The following is an 18,577-nucleotide window of genomic DNA, read 5'->3' as shown; positions in this document are numbered from 1 at the left end:
CAATGCTTATAAATTGTCAAGCTTGACATTTAAACATGAATCGTCAAAATCAATAACTCAATTTTTAACAAATTAAATCTTTTGTAGTTAGATTCACCCAGAATGCCACTTGACCTTGGTTAGGAACGGGACTCTTGATTGGATCCCCTACTCTATTTAATTTTTAACAAAGAGAAGTAGGGGAGGGGAGAGAGACAGCCCCAACCCCCAAACGTTTGAGCAGAGCGCACAGGAGGGAGCGGAGCGACGAGCGAGGGTTCATTTGGAGATCGTTAAGCGAGTGATCGTTTTGTGTGTGTGTGTGTACGTTGAAAATTGAATCACAATTCACAAAAAGAAAAAAAAAATAATAAATAAATGATCAGTTGTTTCGGTTATTGTTGTTGTTGTTCTTATTGTGTGTCCGTGAGAAAGAGTTGTACTTATGTGATGCAGGAGGGGTCGTAGGTTCTTGGTATTCCATGGGACGTCGACACTGATGGTTTGAAACAGTACATGAGCAAGTTTGGGGAGCTGGAAAATGTTATCGTGATGAAGGTTTATTTTTTTAAAACTCCTAATTGGCCAATTTAACGATTTTGAACCTCTATTCTTCTTAACAAGGTTTTGTTGTATCACATGATGGTGTTTTTGCCTAATTTCATTTTTTCTAGATGGCGAGATGATAATTTGTTTCTGCACAAAGGGTGGGTATGCTACATTTCTCTGTTGAATTTCACAAGTGATTGTTCTTATTGGATTCTGAACTAATACGCCATTTGGTTTGGGCCTCTGCTGTATGTTTGCAACTTTCATATGTAATAAAGACAAAGAAAGGAAAAAAAAACAACCATGTGCCTGGGTTGTTACATACATGATCACACAAAACTTGTTTTCTAAGATTTGGGGGTTGAACAATTTTTTCTTGTGGATTCATTCATGCCCATACTTGTTTCTTGGTGACATAATACTTAACTATCTAACTAGGGCAAAAACATGTGTGTAAGGCATGATTCTCTTGAGAAGCCTAAAATGTGGCACTTCCATACATGTGTATTATAATATACTGTTTTAGTTATGTTTAAACTCAAGGAAATTTTAATTGAAAAATAGGAAAAAAAAATAATATTGAAAGTACAAGAAAACATTTCTATACACCATAAGTTAATAACATTAGGTTTCTAATATCAAATCATTTTTGTATTTAGCTATTTAGTAAGTTAGTTTGTGGAGGATTAATGGCACCAACACTCCTTCAAAAGCCTTTTTGTTTAATAATTTATTAAATTAGAGGGGTTATACTACCCAATGTGTTATGATGTGTGTTGTGTATGCCCCTGCGTTGGTACGTGCTCCACATGGTAGCCTTGAAGTTTCGTGTCCTTGTTGCATAGGTGTTCAGTTAGTGGTGATGACCGTTTTTCCAATATACCCATATTTTACTTTTGGTGCCAAATATGTATTTGGCTGCCTCATCTTCTCCTGGAAAATGTTATTTTCTTGTGTGGCCCTTAGAAATCTTTATTGGTCCTAGTATGACATCATGGACAAGCACATTCCTCAAATTCTATTCTTGACAGTAAGTTAGGATTCTCAAGTGACATAGTTTTATGACCTTAGTATCTTTATGAAATCCATTTGTTGTCTATATACATGTGTACAATATTTTTCTAAATCATATCGAAGCTCTTGAAGACTTCCTATGAAAAATATTGTAAATAGAGTTCCCACATTTTTTCTTCTTTTGCAGTTTTATCATGAGGAAGTCTAGAAAGCCAACCTTTCTAGCAGAAATGAAAATAAAAGAAAGAAAGAGTGAAACTATCATGATTAGTGTTGTTAAATAGCATATGCGACCAACATAGGCTGTGCCCATATTGGTCTGCAAATGCTTTTTTTTGAAAAATCAAAAAAAAAAAAAAAAATCATGTAAGACTCATAAACATGTATATAATATAAAAGACCAATAAAACTTTATGAAATTCAAGTAAAAAATCTCAAATCTTTATTAAAATTGTAAGTTAAAAATTAAAAAATTAAAAAAATACAAAGTATAATCTTTAATAAATCTGATTTGCATCATATTCCACACAACCATCCCTAATCTATTGGGGAACAACATTTGCATTAGGACCGCCGCCTTTACCATCATCACTTTCATTCCCAACATCATCTGAATCGTCACCTTCTTTTACATACATCTCTTCCTCTTCTGTTTCTTTATCATCTGATCTCACTAACATCTCATTTACTCTCAATGGTTCTTTAGCTTCATCTTCATCCTCTTATTCTTGTATCTCATCTTGTATTCTTGAATGTCCTCCCCTTCTCCTTTAGCTTGAGCTTTCCCCAAGTGTCGGTGTAAAAACTGTTTGCTCAACTTGGGCCCAAGTTAAGTCTTCTCCTTCAAACACCAACTCTTCTTGTGCATCGCTAAGGCACAAATGATTTTCAATCAATTCTTCAATGGAGATAGGGTCGTAAAATCTCGGATTGTCCTTCCTTTGAATTTTTCATGCAATTTTTAATTGTATTGTACGAAGATCAAATCATTGAGCTTCTTCTACTCAACTCTATTTCTCTTCTTTGTGTGGTTCTGTTCAATGCATGACAAATTTTAACTTAATTAATATTTAATACTTAATACTTAATAAGTAATTAGCAATTAACAATTAATCACTAATTAGCAATTAACAATTAATAACTAACAAGTAAAAAAGTTAAGTTGTTAATTTGTTATACCATTTCGAACATGCTCTAATTACATTTCCATCTTGATGCCGAATATGTTAGGCCAAGTATTCTAATAGCCAATCTCTTTAAGACCGGATCATTTATAATTTGATCAACTCCATAAGCGGACTACCAATCGGCTATATGAAGGGTAGGTTGTTAGCAACTTATAAGTTATATGTATTTTAATTTTAAAAACAAACAAGGATAAAATATATATTTAATTTTTTCTAATTATTTATATTTACTTGGAATCTTCGTAGTTCTATGTCTCTTTACAATCTCCCTTATGAAAATTCCTTTGCAGTTCTTGTATCGATTTAGTTGCGACGAGATCCTATCTTGTTCTTTCTGCGTTGGAATCATTTTTTTCAAGACATCAAGGAATCCAACCATATACGTTGAATCTGTCTCATCAAAATTGGCGGATTGGAAGTATATGGTTGGATTAAAGATGTGGGCAACTGAATATAAGACATATAACATTTGGTTGCCCTATGTAACACCTCGAGTTTTTAATTTGTATCTCGAGGAAATCTAATTGTGAATTTCGATAAAATTTTAAAAGAAAGACTTAGGGTAGAATACTCGAATTTTAGTCTGTTCATTTTTAATGAATTTCTACTTCGCCATTAGGTTCAAAATGATCGAAATATAAACTTTAGCCTGTAAGCACGGTCAAATTCGAGTTCGGATGAGAAAATTATAAAATCATTAACTTATGTTGAGTGGGACCCAAAACAGTGAAGTTTCATTAGAGCGGGAATCAGAAAAATTTAATATCACCATTAGGTCCGCAACGAAAAATTATTCGAAATAGAATATTCATTTGTCATTTTTCGAGTCCGAATAGTCGGGTTACTGTTAAAAATAGAAACAAATAGAAAATGTCAAAAATGCCCCCAGCCCTTGTTTAAAAGAAAGATAACTTTATTTTATTTTATTTCTTTCCCTCTTTTCTAAAGAACCCATATCAGTCATTCCTCTACCCTAGGGTTTCGACCTATTCTCGTCAACATTCCTTGTGATCAAGCTCGTGTTGATCGTCGACGACGAAGAAGGAAGGATCGTCGCCACTGTCGAGCTCCACGTCCTCATCTCATTTGACCTTTATTTCTTCCTCTTTTTCTTGGTCTCTCAGAAAAATTAGCAAGTAGGTTCGTTTAGACCCACTTGGAGTCTCATCAAAATCGAAGGAGAGTCGTTAAAAGAGGAAGGATACCTTCAAAAAGGGTTACACGACCAACCCGACCATTGGCACCCGAATTCAACCACTTTCGGAACTTCGAGCAGCCAATCATTGACCCTTTGTGTTATTTCATCACCATTAACAACCACGAACCAAGTAGGGGACTCTCTATTCTTATTAGTAGTCGTAGATTTCGAGAAAATTGCATTTAGGGATGTTTCGAAACTTATTTTGTGTTTAAAAAATTGTAGAATATTATTGTAATTGTTTTCAAATTTATGCTAGAACTAATGTATTTAATGTATTCTATCATAATTTAAATATTGGATCCGTGGGTGGGTTATTAGAATTGAAAACGAGTGAAAAACTCTTAGAAATGATGAAAAAAATGGAAAATTTCGTAAGTTTTCAGCGTTCTGACGGTTCCACCGTAAGTCGCTGTCTCCTGGTCACGGTGCCACCATCAATTCCAAAAAGTGCCCAAATAAAATTTTTGATATTTTTTTTTAGATTCCTTATGCTATTAACATGCAAAAACCACTACTTATGGGCCCCATAACTCTTTCAAATGAGCCGGGGAAAAATTAAACAAAATTTCGTCAAAACGAGAATGTTTCAAGAATTCATGTGATATCTTTTGCATTACTTTGAATTAAGTTACAAAATTACGTAGCCCTGCTCATGTTGTTGAGGGCCTTCATTTATAAAAATCAAATTTCAATTTTGACAACTTTGAAAAATCGAGTTTCCGACACTTAACCAAATTTTCACAAGCTTTTCCAATTTTGGCAGTTTTCCTTTGCATACCTAGTGGGATCCCGTTTTAACAAAAATTTGATAATTTTTCGATCGAATGATCAAAGTGAATTTGAAAGCTTGAAAAAAAAAATTGGTGTGAAAAGTCGAGAAGTGAAAACACGCAGAATGGGAAAATGATGAATCGGTAAAATGTCAGAATTACACCCAAAGAGTGATGTCTATATTTTACATTGTATGTTGTGTATTGGTTGGTGAAAGGATATCCAGGGATAATGAATAATTGCATGTTTATTTAGATTATGTTAGCACAGAGGCTTCGATTACTGTTATTTATTTTAGGTTGGGGGGCCACAGTTGCATGGTAGAAAATTGGATATCCGTTCTCAACTTTGTATTGTTAATTACTTTTTTATTTTTAAAGAAAAATAATATATATATTGGTGTATCTATTTTGTGAGTTGTTAAAGAGTCCAAGAATGCCTAAAAGGATAGTGCATCATGTCATCCTGAGTGGTGTATTATCCTAGGATGTACGGTAGGGACCACCAAGCTCATACATGGTATGGGACGCGTATGAGAGTAGAGTCACAACTGGAATCAGGGTCTATTCCCTTTTATCTTTACTGGTGAACATATATTGTAAATGTGGTCGTATACGAATGGAGTATTTATTTTGGAAATCACATGCACGCCTGATAGGCATATACGAAGATGATTGGTCAGTAATCACTAACAATCTAGAGTAGTCGAACTTTCTGAAACATCAAAAATAGACCCATTGCTTACGGTCATGTCAAACGGCCTGCCTGAGCCGGATAAATGGTCACCAGTGTGGTAAGCGTAGTTACCGGCCACAAAATCAGAAACTAAATACCAGATTAATGTTGTAACATCATGTCCCGACTGAGAACGATCCAGTTATGAATCCCAACTCTCTAATTCCACTACTTCACCATTGTGTAATATGTATCTATTGTTATATTTTGAATTATAAACTGCAAATCATGCTTGTCATTTCAATGTTGTCAAGTTATTTGTATAAAAATGAAAATGTATAGTGAGTATCGATACTGGATGTATGTGGATTTTTAAACTATTTAGTTGCTCATCCCTGGTTATACGTACTAGTTAACCATAATTTTAATAGTAAAGTTTTGTATGTATTGAAATTATTCAGTATGCTTATTTGTCCGTGCTAGGTGAGGTTATTAGTAGGAGTCGTTTGTGGACCTATTGGGTAACCATTGTTATTCACCCTTTCATCCCATTTTTTTATAGTTTAAGATCCTACAGTCGGAGAGACAGCTTTAGAGCCAGCAAGCAAGGATCATTTGGTGGGTCATACTGACGACTAGAGTCCATTGCCCGGTGAGCATCATGATTACTTTCCCTCGGAGTCCGTTCGTTCCTAAGGGGTGTATGTAGTCTTTTTGGATTGAGTGATAGGTCTATGTTAGTAGGAGGTCAAATTTTTGTAATCTTGTATATTTTCATGTTTTTGCACAACTCTAATCTAATTCTATGATGTTCGCAGTTACTGTCTTCCGCACTTTGTATATTTTGGTACATTGTTATATGTAGGATTTGTTGATTATCTGTTTTCTTTATTTTGAATTCCATGGAACGCTAACATAAGCGGAGAAAACTGTTCAAACTTCAAGGTTCGACCCCGGGATCTGTGTTAGCATTTGGTGGGGCGCCACAGATGATATTAGAGCCCATTAGTAGTTTCGTATTGGGATTACGAGCTCTTCCGTGTCTAGAGTCCATAGAGCCTCATAAGATTAAGATAGGATTCTAGGTTCCTTCTGTTAGTAATGAAAACGGTGTTCATTACTATATTCCTATCTAAGGATATTAATTAATTCTTTCATAAGAATGACTTTAGCCTACTGATAATAAATGCCTTGCTGTTGATGAACATAAACGAGATTAGCGGACGAGGTAGAAGCAGAGGCCGAGGGAGAAGCCGAAACACAGTCGAGGCAGGGCAAACATCGGATCAGACCCTTGATCCGATAGCACAGATAATGTTGTTTATGAGACAAATAGCTGAGTCCCAGAACAAGTTTAGGGAGGAGATGTTCGAGTCACAGGCTAGACTAGCCGAGGAGGTGGCTGAGTTGAGGGAGCGCCAGGCTTCTTCACAAAGGACCAACCCTATTCCACCCTAGGAGCCACAGCCACAGGTTGTACCGTTGAGGCTGCGTGAACTCCCCCACCCCAGACTCAAACATACTCGGGGATGTGGCTACAAAACTTCCAACGACTACGTCTACTCAAATTTGGAAGTTCTTCCAACCTGGCTGAGGTCAATGAATGGGTTTTGAGGATTCGAGAGATTCTGAGCACCATGCAGTGCTCGAGAGACCAGTGGATACCGGTGGTTGCCTTTTAGTTTGACGGGGATGCTAGCCATTAGTGGCGTTCTGAGAGGAATGTTTTTGGGGGATGGACCTTTTGAGTGGGTCGATTTTGAGAGGATGTTCCTAGATAGATTCATATCCGAGACGGCTCGAGAAATTAAGCATCAGAAGATTTCAGGTTTGGTGCAAGGTAATCTATCCGTTACGAATTACGAGTTGAGATTTACCAGATTGTCACGATATGCACCCGAGCTCATTTCGACCGATTTGCAGAAAGCCCGTAGATTTTTCAGAGGAATACGACCTTACTTGAAGGCCAGAATGTCAGTGATTGAGACCACCAGCTATAGAAACACGATGAGTCGAGCTCAGATGGTTGAGCGAGAGGAAATGGAGTTGCAGATTTCAAGGGGGCAGATCAGGCGACCCTAGGCTTCTTTTCCTCTTAGGGTCGATCCGGCCAAGAGGCCGATGTTTTCAGGACCGAGTGCTTCTGGACCCACATATCCGCAGTATTGAGCTCCTACTCCTTCGAGTTATGGACCAGTTGGGACTCCAGTGAGGTCAATAGGGCCAAGGGGACCAACCAGACAGATTCCGAGACCACCCGCCCCACAGAGACCTATACAGACGGGACCTTTAACATGCTTTGGGTGCGGGCAGACGTGACATATCAAAAGAAACTGCCTTTCATCACAGTCACAATCATGGGTGATTCCTAAACCCCAGGGTAGGGCGTATCATCTGATTCAGGAGGAGATATCAGTTTCAGACGAGGTGCTAGAAGGTACAATTTTGATTTCCAATATTAAGATTTAAGTTCTATTCGGTACCGGTTCTTCTAGATCATATATTTCCACGGAGATTGCACGGTTGCTAGAATTAGAAATTTCTGACACGGGCCGAATAATGAAACTGTCCACACCGTTGGGAGATCGACAGATAGCTTAGAAATTATGTCGGAACTGTGTAATTAGGATTGAGGACCAGGAGATGAGTACCGACCTCATGACATTAGATTGTTCCGACTTTGATGTCATATTGGGGATGGATTGGCTAGTACAGAACCATGTCCACGTGGATTGTTTCACGGGATCAGTAGTTTTTAGAAGGTCGGGATATCCAAAAGTCAAGGTTCGAGAATCCAGGTATAGGAGAAACGGTCCTTTATACAACCAGTTAAGAACTTTGAGTGTAGTGGAGTTAGAGACATCACTAGATATGGTAGAGGTAGTTAAGGAATTCGAGGATGTTTTTCCAGACGAATTACCAGATTTACCTCCAAGTAATGAGAGAGAGTTTTCTATTGATTTGGTACCAGGCACAGGGCCTATCTCCATTGCACCATACCGAATTCCCCTGTAGAAACCCCGAGAGTTGAAAGCGCAGATTGATAAGCTTACTAACTTGGGTTTATTCGACCGAGTTCCTCACCCTGGAGAGCACTGGTTTTGTTTGTCAAGAAGAAGGATGGGTCACTCCGATTATGTATCGACTATCGAAGGTTAAATCAAGTGACCATCAAGAATAAGTATCCCTTTCCGCTCATCGATGATCTGTTTGACCAACTGCAGGGTGCCCAATACTTCTTTAAGATCGATTTGCGATCTGGGTACCACCAGTTGAGGATCCGGGAGGCGAATATTCCAAAGACTGCATTTCGGACCAGGCTAGGACATTTTAAATATCTAGTGATGCCTTTCGGTCTAATAAATACACCAGTAGCATTCATGGATCTGATGCATCGGGTATTTTGGGAGCACCTTGACAGGTTTGTCATTATGTTCATAGATGACATCCAAATTTACTATAAGTTGAGGGAGGATTACGAGAGATACCTCATAATCATACTACAGATTTTACGTGAGCATAAGCTATATGCCAAGTTCAGCAAGTCTGAGTTTTGACTCTAGAAGGTGATATTCCTAGGACATGTGGTGTCCAATGAAGGGATAGCAGTAGACCCCTCCAAGGTTGAAGCCGTATTGTCGTGGAAACATCATAAGACGGTGACGGATATTAGAAGTTTTCTTGAAATGGACGGCTACTATAGAAGGTTTATTGAGGGATTCTCCACTCTTGCAGCACCGTTGACGAGATTGATGCAGAAAAATGTTCGGTTTGAGTAGGTGACAACTGCGAGAATGCATTTCAAGAATTGAAGAAAAGATTGACGACCGCTCCAATTTTAGCATCTTCGATTCCAGGTAAAGGCTTGGCGATCTTTACTAATGCTTCTGGAATTGGTTTGGGAGCGTATTGATGCAATTTGGGAAAGTAGTGGCATACGCATCTAGGAAGTTCAAGAATCATGAAAAAAAATTATCCGGTCTATGATCTTGAGTTAGCAGCTATAGTGTTCGCACTACGCATTTGGAGATATTATCTATACGGGGAGAAGTTTGAAGTATTCTCTGATCATAAGAGCCTCAAGTACATATTCTTGTAGCAAGAATTGAATATGAGACGACGACGTTGGATGGAATACCTCAAGGACTACGACTTTACCCTTGAGTACCACCTGGGGAAAGCCAATGTGGTTGTTGACACATTGAGTAGAAACATTGTAACTCATATGATGTTGAAAGAATGACAATTGCTTGAATAGGTTGTAGAAACAGTGTTTGAGACTCTAGGAGAAAAGTTTAGATCGCACATATATCTGGGTACATTGAGAATTGAAAATGAGTTGATAGCACGAATTAAGGAAGTCTAGAAAGTAGATGAAGATGTGGGAGGATATGAGCTAAGAGCTAGGGACCTGATCGACCTAGATTGGTCGAAGGGATCAGATAAGGTTCTCAGATTTCTAGGTAGGATGTGGATACTGTAGGACTCGCAATTGAGGTCCGACATATTAGGCGAGGCATACCGTTCCCGATACTCGATTCACCCAGGAAGCACGAAGATGTATAAAGATCTACGAAGGAATTTCTGGTTTCCGGGTATGAAGAAGGTAATTGCAGAATATGTAGGTAGATGCCTAACCTGCCAGCAAGTCAAGACAAAACACCGCCACCTAGCAGGTTTACTCCAACCATTACCCATAGCGAAATGGAAATGGGAGCACGTGACCATGGAATTTGTAGTGAGGTTACCGAGAGTCAATGACGGGTCGGATGCCATATGGGTGATTTTGGATCGATTTACAAAATTAGCACATTTCATCCCAATCCGAGTCTCATTCAGTGTCGATAGACTGAGCTAGATATACATAATTGAGATAGTACGACTACATGGAGTGCCAGTTTCTATCATGTCAGACAGGGATCCCAGATTTACTTCTTGATTTTGGGAGAGTCTGCACAAAGCAATGGGTACTCAGTTGAACTTTAGCACAGCGTTTCACCCTCAGTCTGATGGACAGTCTGAGTAAGTAATTCAGATTTTGGAAGACATGCTACGAGCGTGTGTTTTGGATTTTGGGGGAAGTTGGAAGCGTCACTTACCGTTGGTGGAGTTCTCCTATAATAACAGCTTCCAAGCTAGTATCGGCATGGCACCATTCAAGGCTTTATACGGTATGCCGTGTCGATCATCGATATGTTGGGCAGAAACAGGAGATGCCACGGTATTGGGGCCCGAGATTGTTGAGGAAACTAGTGAGATAGTACGCATTGTACGAGACAAACTAAAAATTGCTCAGAGTAGATAGAAAAGCTATGCAGACAAACGGCGTAGACTTTTGAAATTTCAAGTTGGGGATCAAGTATTCTTGAAGGTATCACCCCGAAGAGGGATATCTAGATTTGGCGTGAAGGGCAAATTAAAGCTGCGATTTGTAGAACCATTCGAGATAGTTGAGCTGATAGGTCCAGTGGCTTACCGATTGATTCTACCCCTACAGCTTGAGCAAGTTCATAATGTGTTCCATGTGTCCATGCTGAAGAAGTACTTGCTAGACCCTTCACACGTGGTCGACTTGCAGAATTTAGAGGTAGATGAAGACGTATCCTACAATGAAGATGCAGTATAGATACTGGACAGGAGAGTAAAGCAACTCAGATCAAAATCTTTACCTCTAATCAAGGTATTGTGGAGGCACCATAACGTAGAGGAAGCCACATGGGAAAAATAGGTTGAGATGTAGGCTAAGTATCCAGAACTATTCCGAGAATAAGATATGATTTCAACTTCGAGGACGAAATTTTTATTAGGGGGAGAATGTAACATCCCGAGTTTTTAATTTGTATCTCAAGGAAATCTAATTGTGAATTTCGATAAAATTCTAAAAGAAAGACTTAGGGTAGAATACTCGAATTTTAGTCCATTCATTTTTATCGAATTTCGACTTCGCCATTAGATTCAAAATGATCGAAATATATATTTTAGCCTATAAGCATGTTTAAATTCAAGTTCGGATTAGAAAGTTATAAAATCCTTGAATTTCGTGTTGAGTGGGACCCAAAATAGTGAAGTTTCGTTAGATCAGGAATCAAAAAAATTTGACATCACCATTAGGTCTGTAACGAAAAATTATTCGAAATGAAATATTCATTTGTCATTTTCCGAGTCGAATAGTCAGGTTACCATTAAAAATAGAAACAAGTAAAAAATGTCAAAAATACCCCCAGCCCTTGTTTAAAAGAAAGACAACTTTATTTTATTTTATTTCTTTCCCTCTTCTCTAAATAACCCAAATCAACCATTCTTCTACCTTAGGGTTTCGACTCATTCTCGTCAACATTTCTCGCGATCAAACTCGTGTTGATCGTCGATGAAGAAGGAAGGATCGTCGGCACTGTCGAGCTCCACATCCTCATCCCATTTGACCCTTATTTCCTTTTCTTTATCTTGGTCTCTCACAAAAATTAGTAAATAGGTTCGTTTAGACCTATTTGGAGTCTCATCCAAATCGAAGGAGAGTCTTTGATTGTGTTGAAAAAGGAAGGATACCTTCAAAGTGGGTTTCACGACCAACCCGACCGTTGGCACTCGAATTCAACCACTTTCGGAACTTTGAGCCGTCAAACATTGACCCTTTGTGTTAGTTCATCACCAGTAACAACCACGAACCAAGTAGGGGACTCTCTACTCTTATTAGTAGTCGTAGATTTCGAGAAAATTGCATTTAGGGATGTTTCGAAACTTATTTTGTGTTAAAAAATTGTAAAATATTGTTGTGATTGTTTCAAATTCATGCGAAAACTAATGTATTTGATGTATTCTATCATGATTTAAATATTGGATCCGTGGGTGGGTTATTAGAATCGAAACGAGTGAAAAACTCGAAGAAACGATGAAAAAAATAAAAAAATTCGGGAGTTTTCAGCGTTCTGATGGTTCTATTGTGAATAGTCACGGTGCCACCATGAGCCACCGTCTACTCCAAAAAGTGCCCAAATAATTTTTTTGATATTTTTTTTGGATACCTCATGTTATTAACATGCAAAAAACACTATTTATGGGCCCCATAACTCTTTCAAATAAGTCAGAAAAAAAATTAAACAAAATTTCGTCAAAACGAGAATGTTTCAAGAATTCGTGTGATATCTTTTGCATTACTTTGAATTAAGTTACAAAAATTACGCGGTCCTTCTCAAACTGTCGAGGCCTTCATTTACAAAAATCCCTTTTCAATTTCGACAACTTTGAAAAATCGAATTTCCGACACTTAGCTAAATTTCCACAAGCTTTTCCAATTTTGGCAGTTTGCCTTCACATACCTATTGGGATCTCGTTTTAACAAAAATTTGATAGTTTTTTTATCGAATGATCAAAGTGAATTTGAAAGCTTGAAAAAGAAATATTTGGTTTGAAAAGTCGACAAATGAAAACACGACAGAATGGGAAAGGGATGAATCAGTAAAATGTCAGAATTACACCCGAGGGGTGATGCCTATATTTTACATTGTATGTTGTGTATTGGTTGGTGAAAGGATATCCAGGGATAATGAATAATTGTATGTTTATTTAGATTATGTTGGCACAGAGGCTTCAAGTACTGTTATTTATTTTAGGCTGGGGGCCACAGTTGCATGGTAGGAAACTGGATATCCGTTCTCAACTTTGTATTGTTAATTACTCTTTTGTTTTTAAAGAAAAATAATATATATATATATATATATATATATATATATATATATATTTTTGAAGCTATTAAAGAGTCTGAGAATGTGCCTGAAGGGATAGTGCATCATGTCATCCTGAGTGGTGTACTATCCTAGGATGTACGGTAGGGACCACCAAGCTCATACGTGATTTGGGACGCGTATGAGAGTGGAGTCACAACTGGAATCCGAGTCCATTCCCTTCTATCTTTACTAGTGAATGTGTATTGTAAAGGTGTCGTATACGAATGGAGTGTTTATTTTGGAAATCACATGCACGCCTGATAGACATAGACGAAGATGATTGGTCAGTGATCACTAACAATCTAGAGTAGTCGAACGTTCTAAAACATTGAAAAGAGACTCATTGCTTACGGTCACATCAAACGGCCCGCCTGAGCCGGATAAATGGTCATTAGTATGGTAAACACAGCAATCGGCCACAAAATCAGGAACTAAAAGCCATATTAATGTTGTAACATCACGTCCCGACTGGGAATGATCCAGTCGTGAATCCCAACTCTCTGATTCCACTACTCCACCATCATGTAATATGTATCTGTTGATTATATTTTGAATTATAAACTGGAAAGCATGCTTGTCATTTTAATGTTGTCAAATTATTTGTATAAAAATATAGTGAGTATTGATAATGGATGTATGTGGACTTTTAAACTATTTAGTTGCTCATCCCTGGCTAGACGTACCAGTTAACCGTAATTTTAATAGTAAAACTTTGCATGTATAGAAATTATTCAGTATGCTTATTCGTCCATGCTAGGTGAGGTTATTAGCAGGAATCGTTTGTAGACCTACTGGGTAACCATTATTACTCATTCTTTCCTTCCATTTTTTTTTAGTTTCAGATCCTGCAGTCGAAGAGACAGCTTTAGAGTGAACGAGCGAAGATCATCTGGTGGATCATACTGACGACCAGAGTTCCCAAGGGGTGTATGTAGTCCTTTTGGATTGAGTGATAGGTCTATGTTAGTGGGAGGTCAAATTTTTGTAATCCTGTATATTTTCACATTTTTGCGCAACTTGATCTAATTCTACGATGTTCGCAATTACTGTCTTCCGCACTTTGTATATTTTGGTACATTTTTATATGTAGGATTTGTTGGTTATTATTGGTTTTCTTTGTTTTGAGTTCTGTGAAACGCTAACATAAGCGGAGGAAACTGTCCAAACTTCAAGGTTTGACCCCGGGATTTGTGTTAGCGTTTGGTGGGGCGCCACAGACCATCTCTTTTTTATAATATCAATTACTTTATTATAATTTCTTTCTTTATATTGATTATTTTCTTTAATTTTGTTAATTGCTTTTTCCATAGAGTCATAAATATAATCCATTGGTGACTTTTTATCGCCATCTATTAATCTAAGCACAACAATTCTTTGAAATCTTTAAGTGCTTTAAAAACAACCTTCCCAAAGTTTTGGGACATGATAATGTGGGCAACTAATTTGCGTTTGGGTTTTTTAAACCAGGGTCCATTGTTCTAATTAGTTGACACTGGTCACACTACAAAGCTTCTAAGTCCTACCTTTTTTTCATGAAGGCTTTGTAGTGTCATAATGGCAGTAGCAAAAAGTGTTATTGCAGGTCTAAGTAAATTATCATTTATATGAGCACACATTCTTTGTACAAGTAAAACATGTTTTATACATAAAAACAACTACTTTTCTAGCTTTAACTACCATACGTATGTGCAATTTACCTAAATCTTCTAATATGAGATCTATGCAATGTGCCGCACATTGCAACCAATATAAGTGAGGTCTCTTAGCCATTAAGAGACGGCCGTCAGCCACATAGGCAGCTAACGGTTATATAGGCGACGATATTGTCCATTACAACTTGGAGTACATGTTCTTTACCAATTATGTTATCTAACAATTCAAATATATATATAAACCAAGTCAACCATTGTTGACTCAAGTCAAGTCAATATGATCAAACAATTTTGACTAAGTCAAATTGACCAAAGTCCAATTTTATAGGAAATTCTAAAAGAATTAAAAAAAATTTATAGTAATATCTAGATATTATTTGATAATATTTAATATTGTGTTAGCTGATTTTCTTTTTGTTGTTTCATATTCTACTCAAAAAAGAAAGAGGAAAGTACGAAGGAAAAAGGAAGAGAAAAGAAAGAAGGAAGTGAAAGGAAAGAAGGAAAGGAAAAGAAAGAGAAATTAACAAAAAAAGGAAAGAAGTTACTTCTACTTTTATAATGCGTTAAACATCAGTCTTTCCTGTAGAATCGTTACAGTAACATTGGTAAAAGTGATACATTGGATCTAAATAAGTGACATTAACAAGTAAAGAGATGCACAAAGACACAATCTGACAAAAGGCATATGCATTTCAGCTTGTCTATTTAGGTTGGAGAAATATGATGTATGCCTGGATGTTTTAATGAAACATCTAACATAGGCCATCTTCTGGCTTTTAAAAACTGCATGATCCGGATGAGTTCATCAGTATTTTGTTTATATTTCCATCTATGTTTAATGCATAAAATATTATCTAATCTGGCATGGCTTCATGTTGGTGGCAAGTTTTTCTTGTTGCCATCAGATGCTTGTCCTAGACTGCTTTAGTTTGATTGATCTTCATATTGTACATGAAATTAGTGTGGGGGACGATCACATACTACAACAAAAATGGGGGAAGAGATGGATGTGGAGTTTTGCTTTCCACTTTGTTTGCTTTAAATGCCTACCAACTTCTGTAACGGTCTACATTGGATCAATTCCTATGTGTGCATGTATTCTTGTCATTGATCATTGAGTTAACCATTCCATTTCATACAAAATTGTGGCCCTATGACCTAGATTTTAGATTCAATTCTAATTACTTTATGGTTGCTGGCTTGAAAAGTAAAGGCGTTTTTTACTTTTCTGTATTGCAGATTCTGTGGACACCTTGATGGCAGAAACTTATGAATTGGGAGGTTCAACCTTAGTTGTGGATCAAGCAACACCAAAGGCAACTCATTACGACCACTACTCTTCAGCACGACTAGATCTGCTTTTATCTTCTAGAGGATAATCCTTTTCTAACGGAATACATATTTTCCTGTATTTGTAACAGTTTTCTTTTTCTTTTTTTCCTGATCCATGACAATTTTGCAAAATTTTGTTAACAAAAAATTGATGTCTGAGTTCAGCTATATGATGTCAGGATGAGGACATACGGCCACCTAGCAGAGTAGCACATGGTGGATATGGTGCATACAATGCTTATATTACAGCGGCAACTAGATATGCAGCACTTGGTGCTCCTACATTATATGACCAACCAAGTTCGGTTTGTGGAAGTGAGTTTTTTTTTTTTTTTGGTTGGTGTGCTTGTAATTTTTGGGAGTATAAATGAAATGTGCAGTTAATTTGTCGATTCTGTTGATGATTTAGGAGGGGTCTCTGACCCAACTCGAGGGGTGTGCAAAAAGATTTTTGTTGGTAGACTTCCGCAGGAGGCAAATGCTGGAGATCTTCGCCAGTACTTTGGTAGATTTGGCCGTATCTTAGATGTTTATGTTCCCAAGTAAATAAAGATATTTTCACTATCCAACTGAAGAGTTAATTCAAGGTAATCAACTGAGACATGGTTGCTCAATGATTGCAGGACTGAAAGATAACTGGCCATCGGGGTTTTGGCTTTGTAACTTTTGCCGAGGATGGTGTTGTAGAGCATGTCTCTCAAAGGTCTCATGAGATCTGTGGACAGGAGGTAATGATTGTTTTTTTTTTCTTAGGTTTAAGTGTGAAAGCAGGGTTTTGATCCCAGCTCAGCAGGCCTTGGAGCAAAAGCTAAGATATCTTAAATTGCCCAGTTCCAAGGACATTGACATAGTTGACATAGTTTTTTCTTTCTCAGTTTCATGTGGCTTGTCAAAAATGTGAATTCAGACACAATGTACTTCCAACCACTTAGGAGATTATCATAAAAGAAGTTACATAAGAAAGAAACAAATCGCTCTGTCGTATTTGTTGGATAAGTAGATGACTTAGTTGGGACACTTATAAGCAAAAGGAGGCTCCTTAGATTTTCAGTGGAAGGCCATTGCTTATAATGGTTTCCTCTGACAATCCTATTCCATTTGAATTATGTAAATCTTGTTATAACAATCAGTTTGGCAAGAAGCTTCTTGTCCCAGTTAACATGGTCCCTAGTAGCTCTATTCACATCTATAAATATTTATTAGAACCTCTTTACTCATTGATGATTAAACACAAAAAAATGATTAAAGAGACAGAGAGTTGGAAACAATCAAGTAGAATTTCTATAGAGAATTAAAAGACAAATATATAAATCAACATTCAACAATATAAAGAGAAATGGCAGTCCGTTTAGCAAGCAATTCAACAGAAGAGAATAAAAAGAGGAAGATGGAGATCTTTTTAAATAGGAATCATGTGTTGGCTTTTGTTTTAGAAGGCTTATCAAATAAGTTCTTCTAAAGAAAAATTTATGTTAAAGCTCTTTATGCTTTCGGTGTGTTTGCACACATGATTAATTTAACTAGATCAATGCTTGACACTTTCTATAGTGCCAGAAATTCAGAGGATTGGTACAGAGTAAAATGGAGAAATAGAATTCATTTTGCAACCCCAGAAGTTGGGTGGGATAAGGTGTAGATGAAGATGCTGTAAGTGTTGACACAATCAAATTTTTTTCTTTTTCTTTTTCAAGGTGCCTTGTTGAGAGCCAACTGTCAAATATCATGATGACGGAATCTTTGCACATTCCAAGGACTGTTGACACAAAGAAAAATGCCGACATGGCTAGAACCCTTATTCTGAAGTTCCTGATAACAAAGCAAAATTAACCTTTTGAAGAGGGATAGGATATTACTAAATCATATCCTGTGAACATAACAAAGCAGCCTCTGTGAATTTCACAGCCTCAAGAAACTTCTGAAGCAAAATTATCCTTTTGAACCGATGTGTTCAACTCGATTCGTTTAGACAATTTAGTTACTAGCTTCCTGTCAGCAAACTTGTAAGTTGTTGGTAATTCATCTTTCACATCCACAACTGATTCCATCTTCCTTGGCCTTGCTGCAAAAAGCTGGTTCCTTGATTGTCCTAGAGGTTGCAAGAAGTTGTTTTTGTATAGAAAAGCTCTCTTACGATGTCATTGTGTAAGATGCCAAGCCATTTCTTTGTGTGTTGTCTGATTCATCAAAAACTGTTATCATTGTTGCCATTATCCCTATTGGATCTTGGGAGCTTAATCCCAAAATCGGCGAATTCAACTTAGCAAGATTGGATACAAAGTACGGGGTCTTGCAGCTACGAAAGAAGCCCTCATGTACTTTTTGACAGCCTTAATTGACAAACATTGCCATGACAATGTTCTTTGGCCATCCAATATCTTGTTTCCTTTCCACCTGAGAATTCGTTTTTCGATGATGTTCATTTTTATTTGTTTTAAACTTTTCATGCAGGTTGCCATAGATTCAGTTGCACCACTTGATGCGACTGGTACA

The 18,577-nt window shown here is 37.3% G+C and overlaps 1 protein-coding gene across 1 annotated transcript; it reads left to right on the top strand.

The window, feature by feature from the left end:
• The first annotated feature begins 66 nt into the window (after nt 1–66).
• LOC147406011 (uncharacterized) lies at nt 67–16,633 on the top strand. The gene is made up of 4 exons (XM_086432466.1): nt 67–537; nt 15,995–16,071; nt 16,267–16,402; nt 16,497–16,633. The coding sequence occupies exons 2-4, from the start codon at nt 16,012–16,014 to the stop codon at nt 16,631–16,633; spliced, it is 333 nt and encodes a 110-aa protein (XP_086288592.1). The 5' UTR covers nt 67–537; nt 15,995–16,011.
• The last annotated feature ends 1,944 nt before the right edge of the window (nt 16,634–18,577 follow it).

This window comes from Akebia trifoliata, chromosome 3 (assembly GCF_017979445.1).
Source record: "Akebia trifoliata isolate Shusen 1 chromosome 3, ASM1797944v1, whole genome shotgun sequence".
NCBI lineage: Eukaryota > Viridiplantae > Streptophyta > Magnoliopsida > Ranunculales > Lardizabalaceae > Akebia > Akebia trifoliata.
This window is presented reverse-complemented; position numbering and strand designations above follow the sequence as displayed.

Coding starts and splice junctions, on each gene's coding strand:
- LOC147406011 (XM_086432466.1), top strand. CDS start 16,012: ATGGCAGAAACTTATGAATTGGGAGGTTCAACCTTAGTTGTGGATCAA. Junction 16,072..16,266: donor TGGATCAAGCAACACCAAAG/GCAACTCATTAC, acceptor ATATGATGTCAG/GATGAGGACATACGGCCACC. Junction 16,403..16,496: donor ACCAAGTTCGGTTTGTGGAA/GTGAGTTTTTTT, acceptor TTGATGATTTAG/GAGGGGTCTCTGACCCAACT.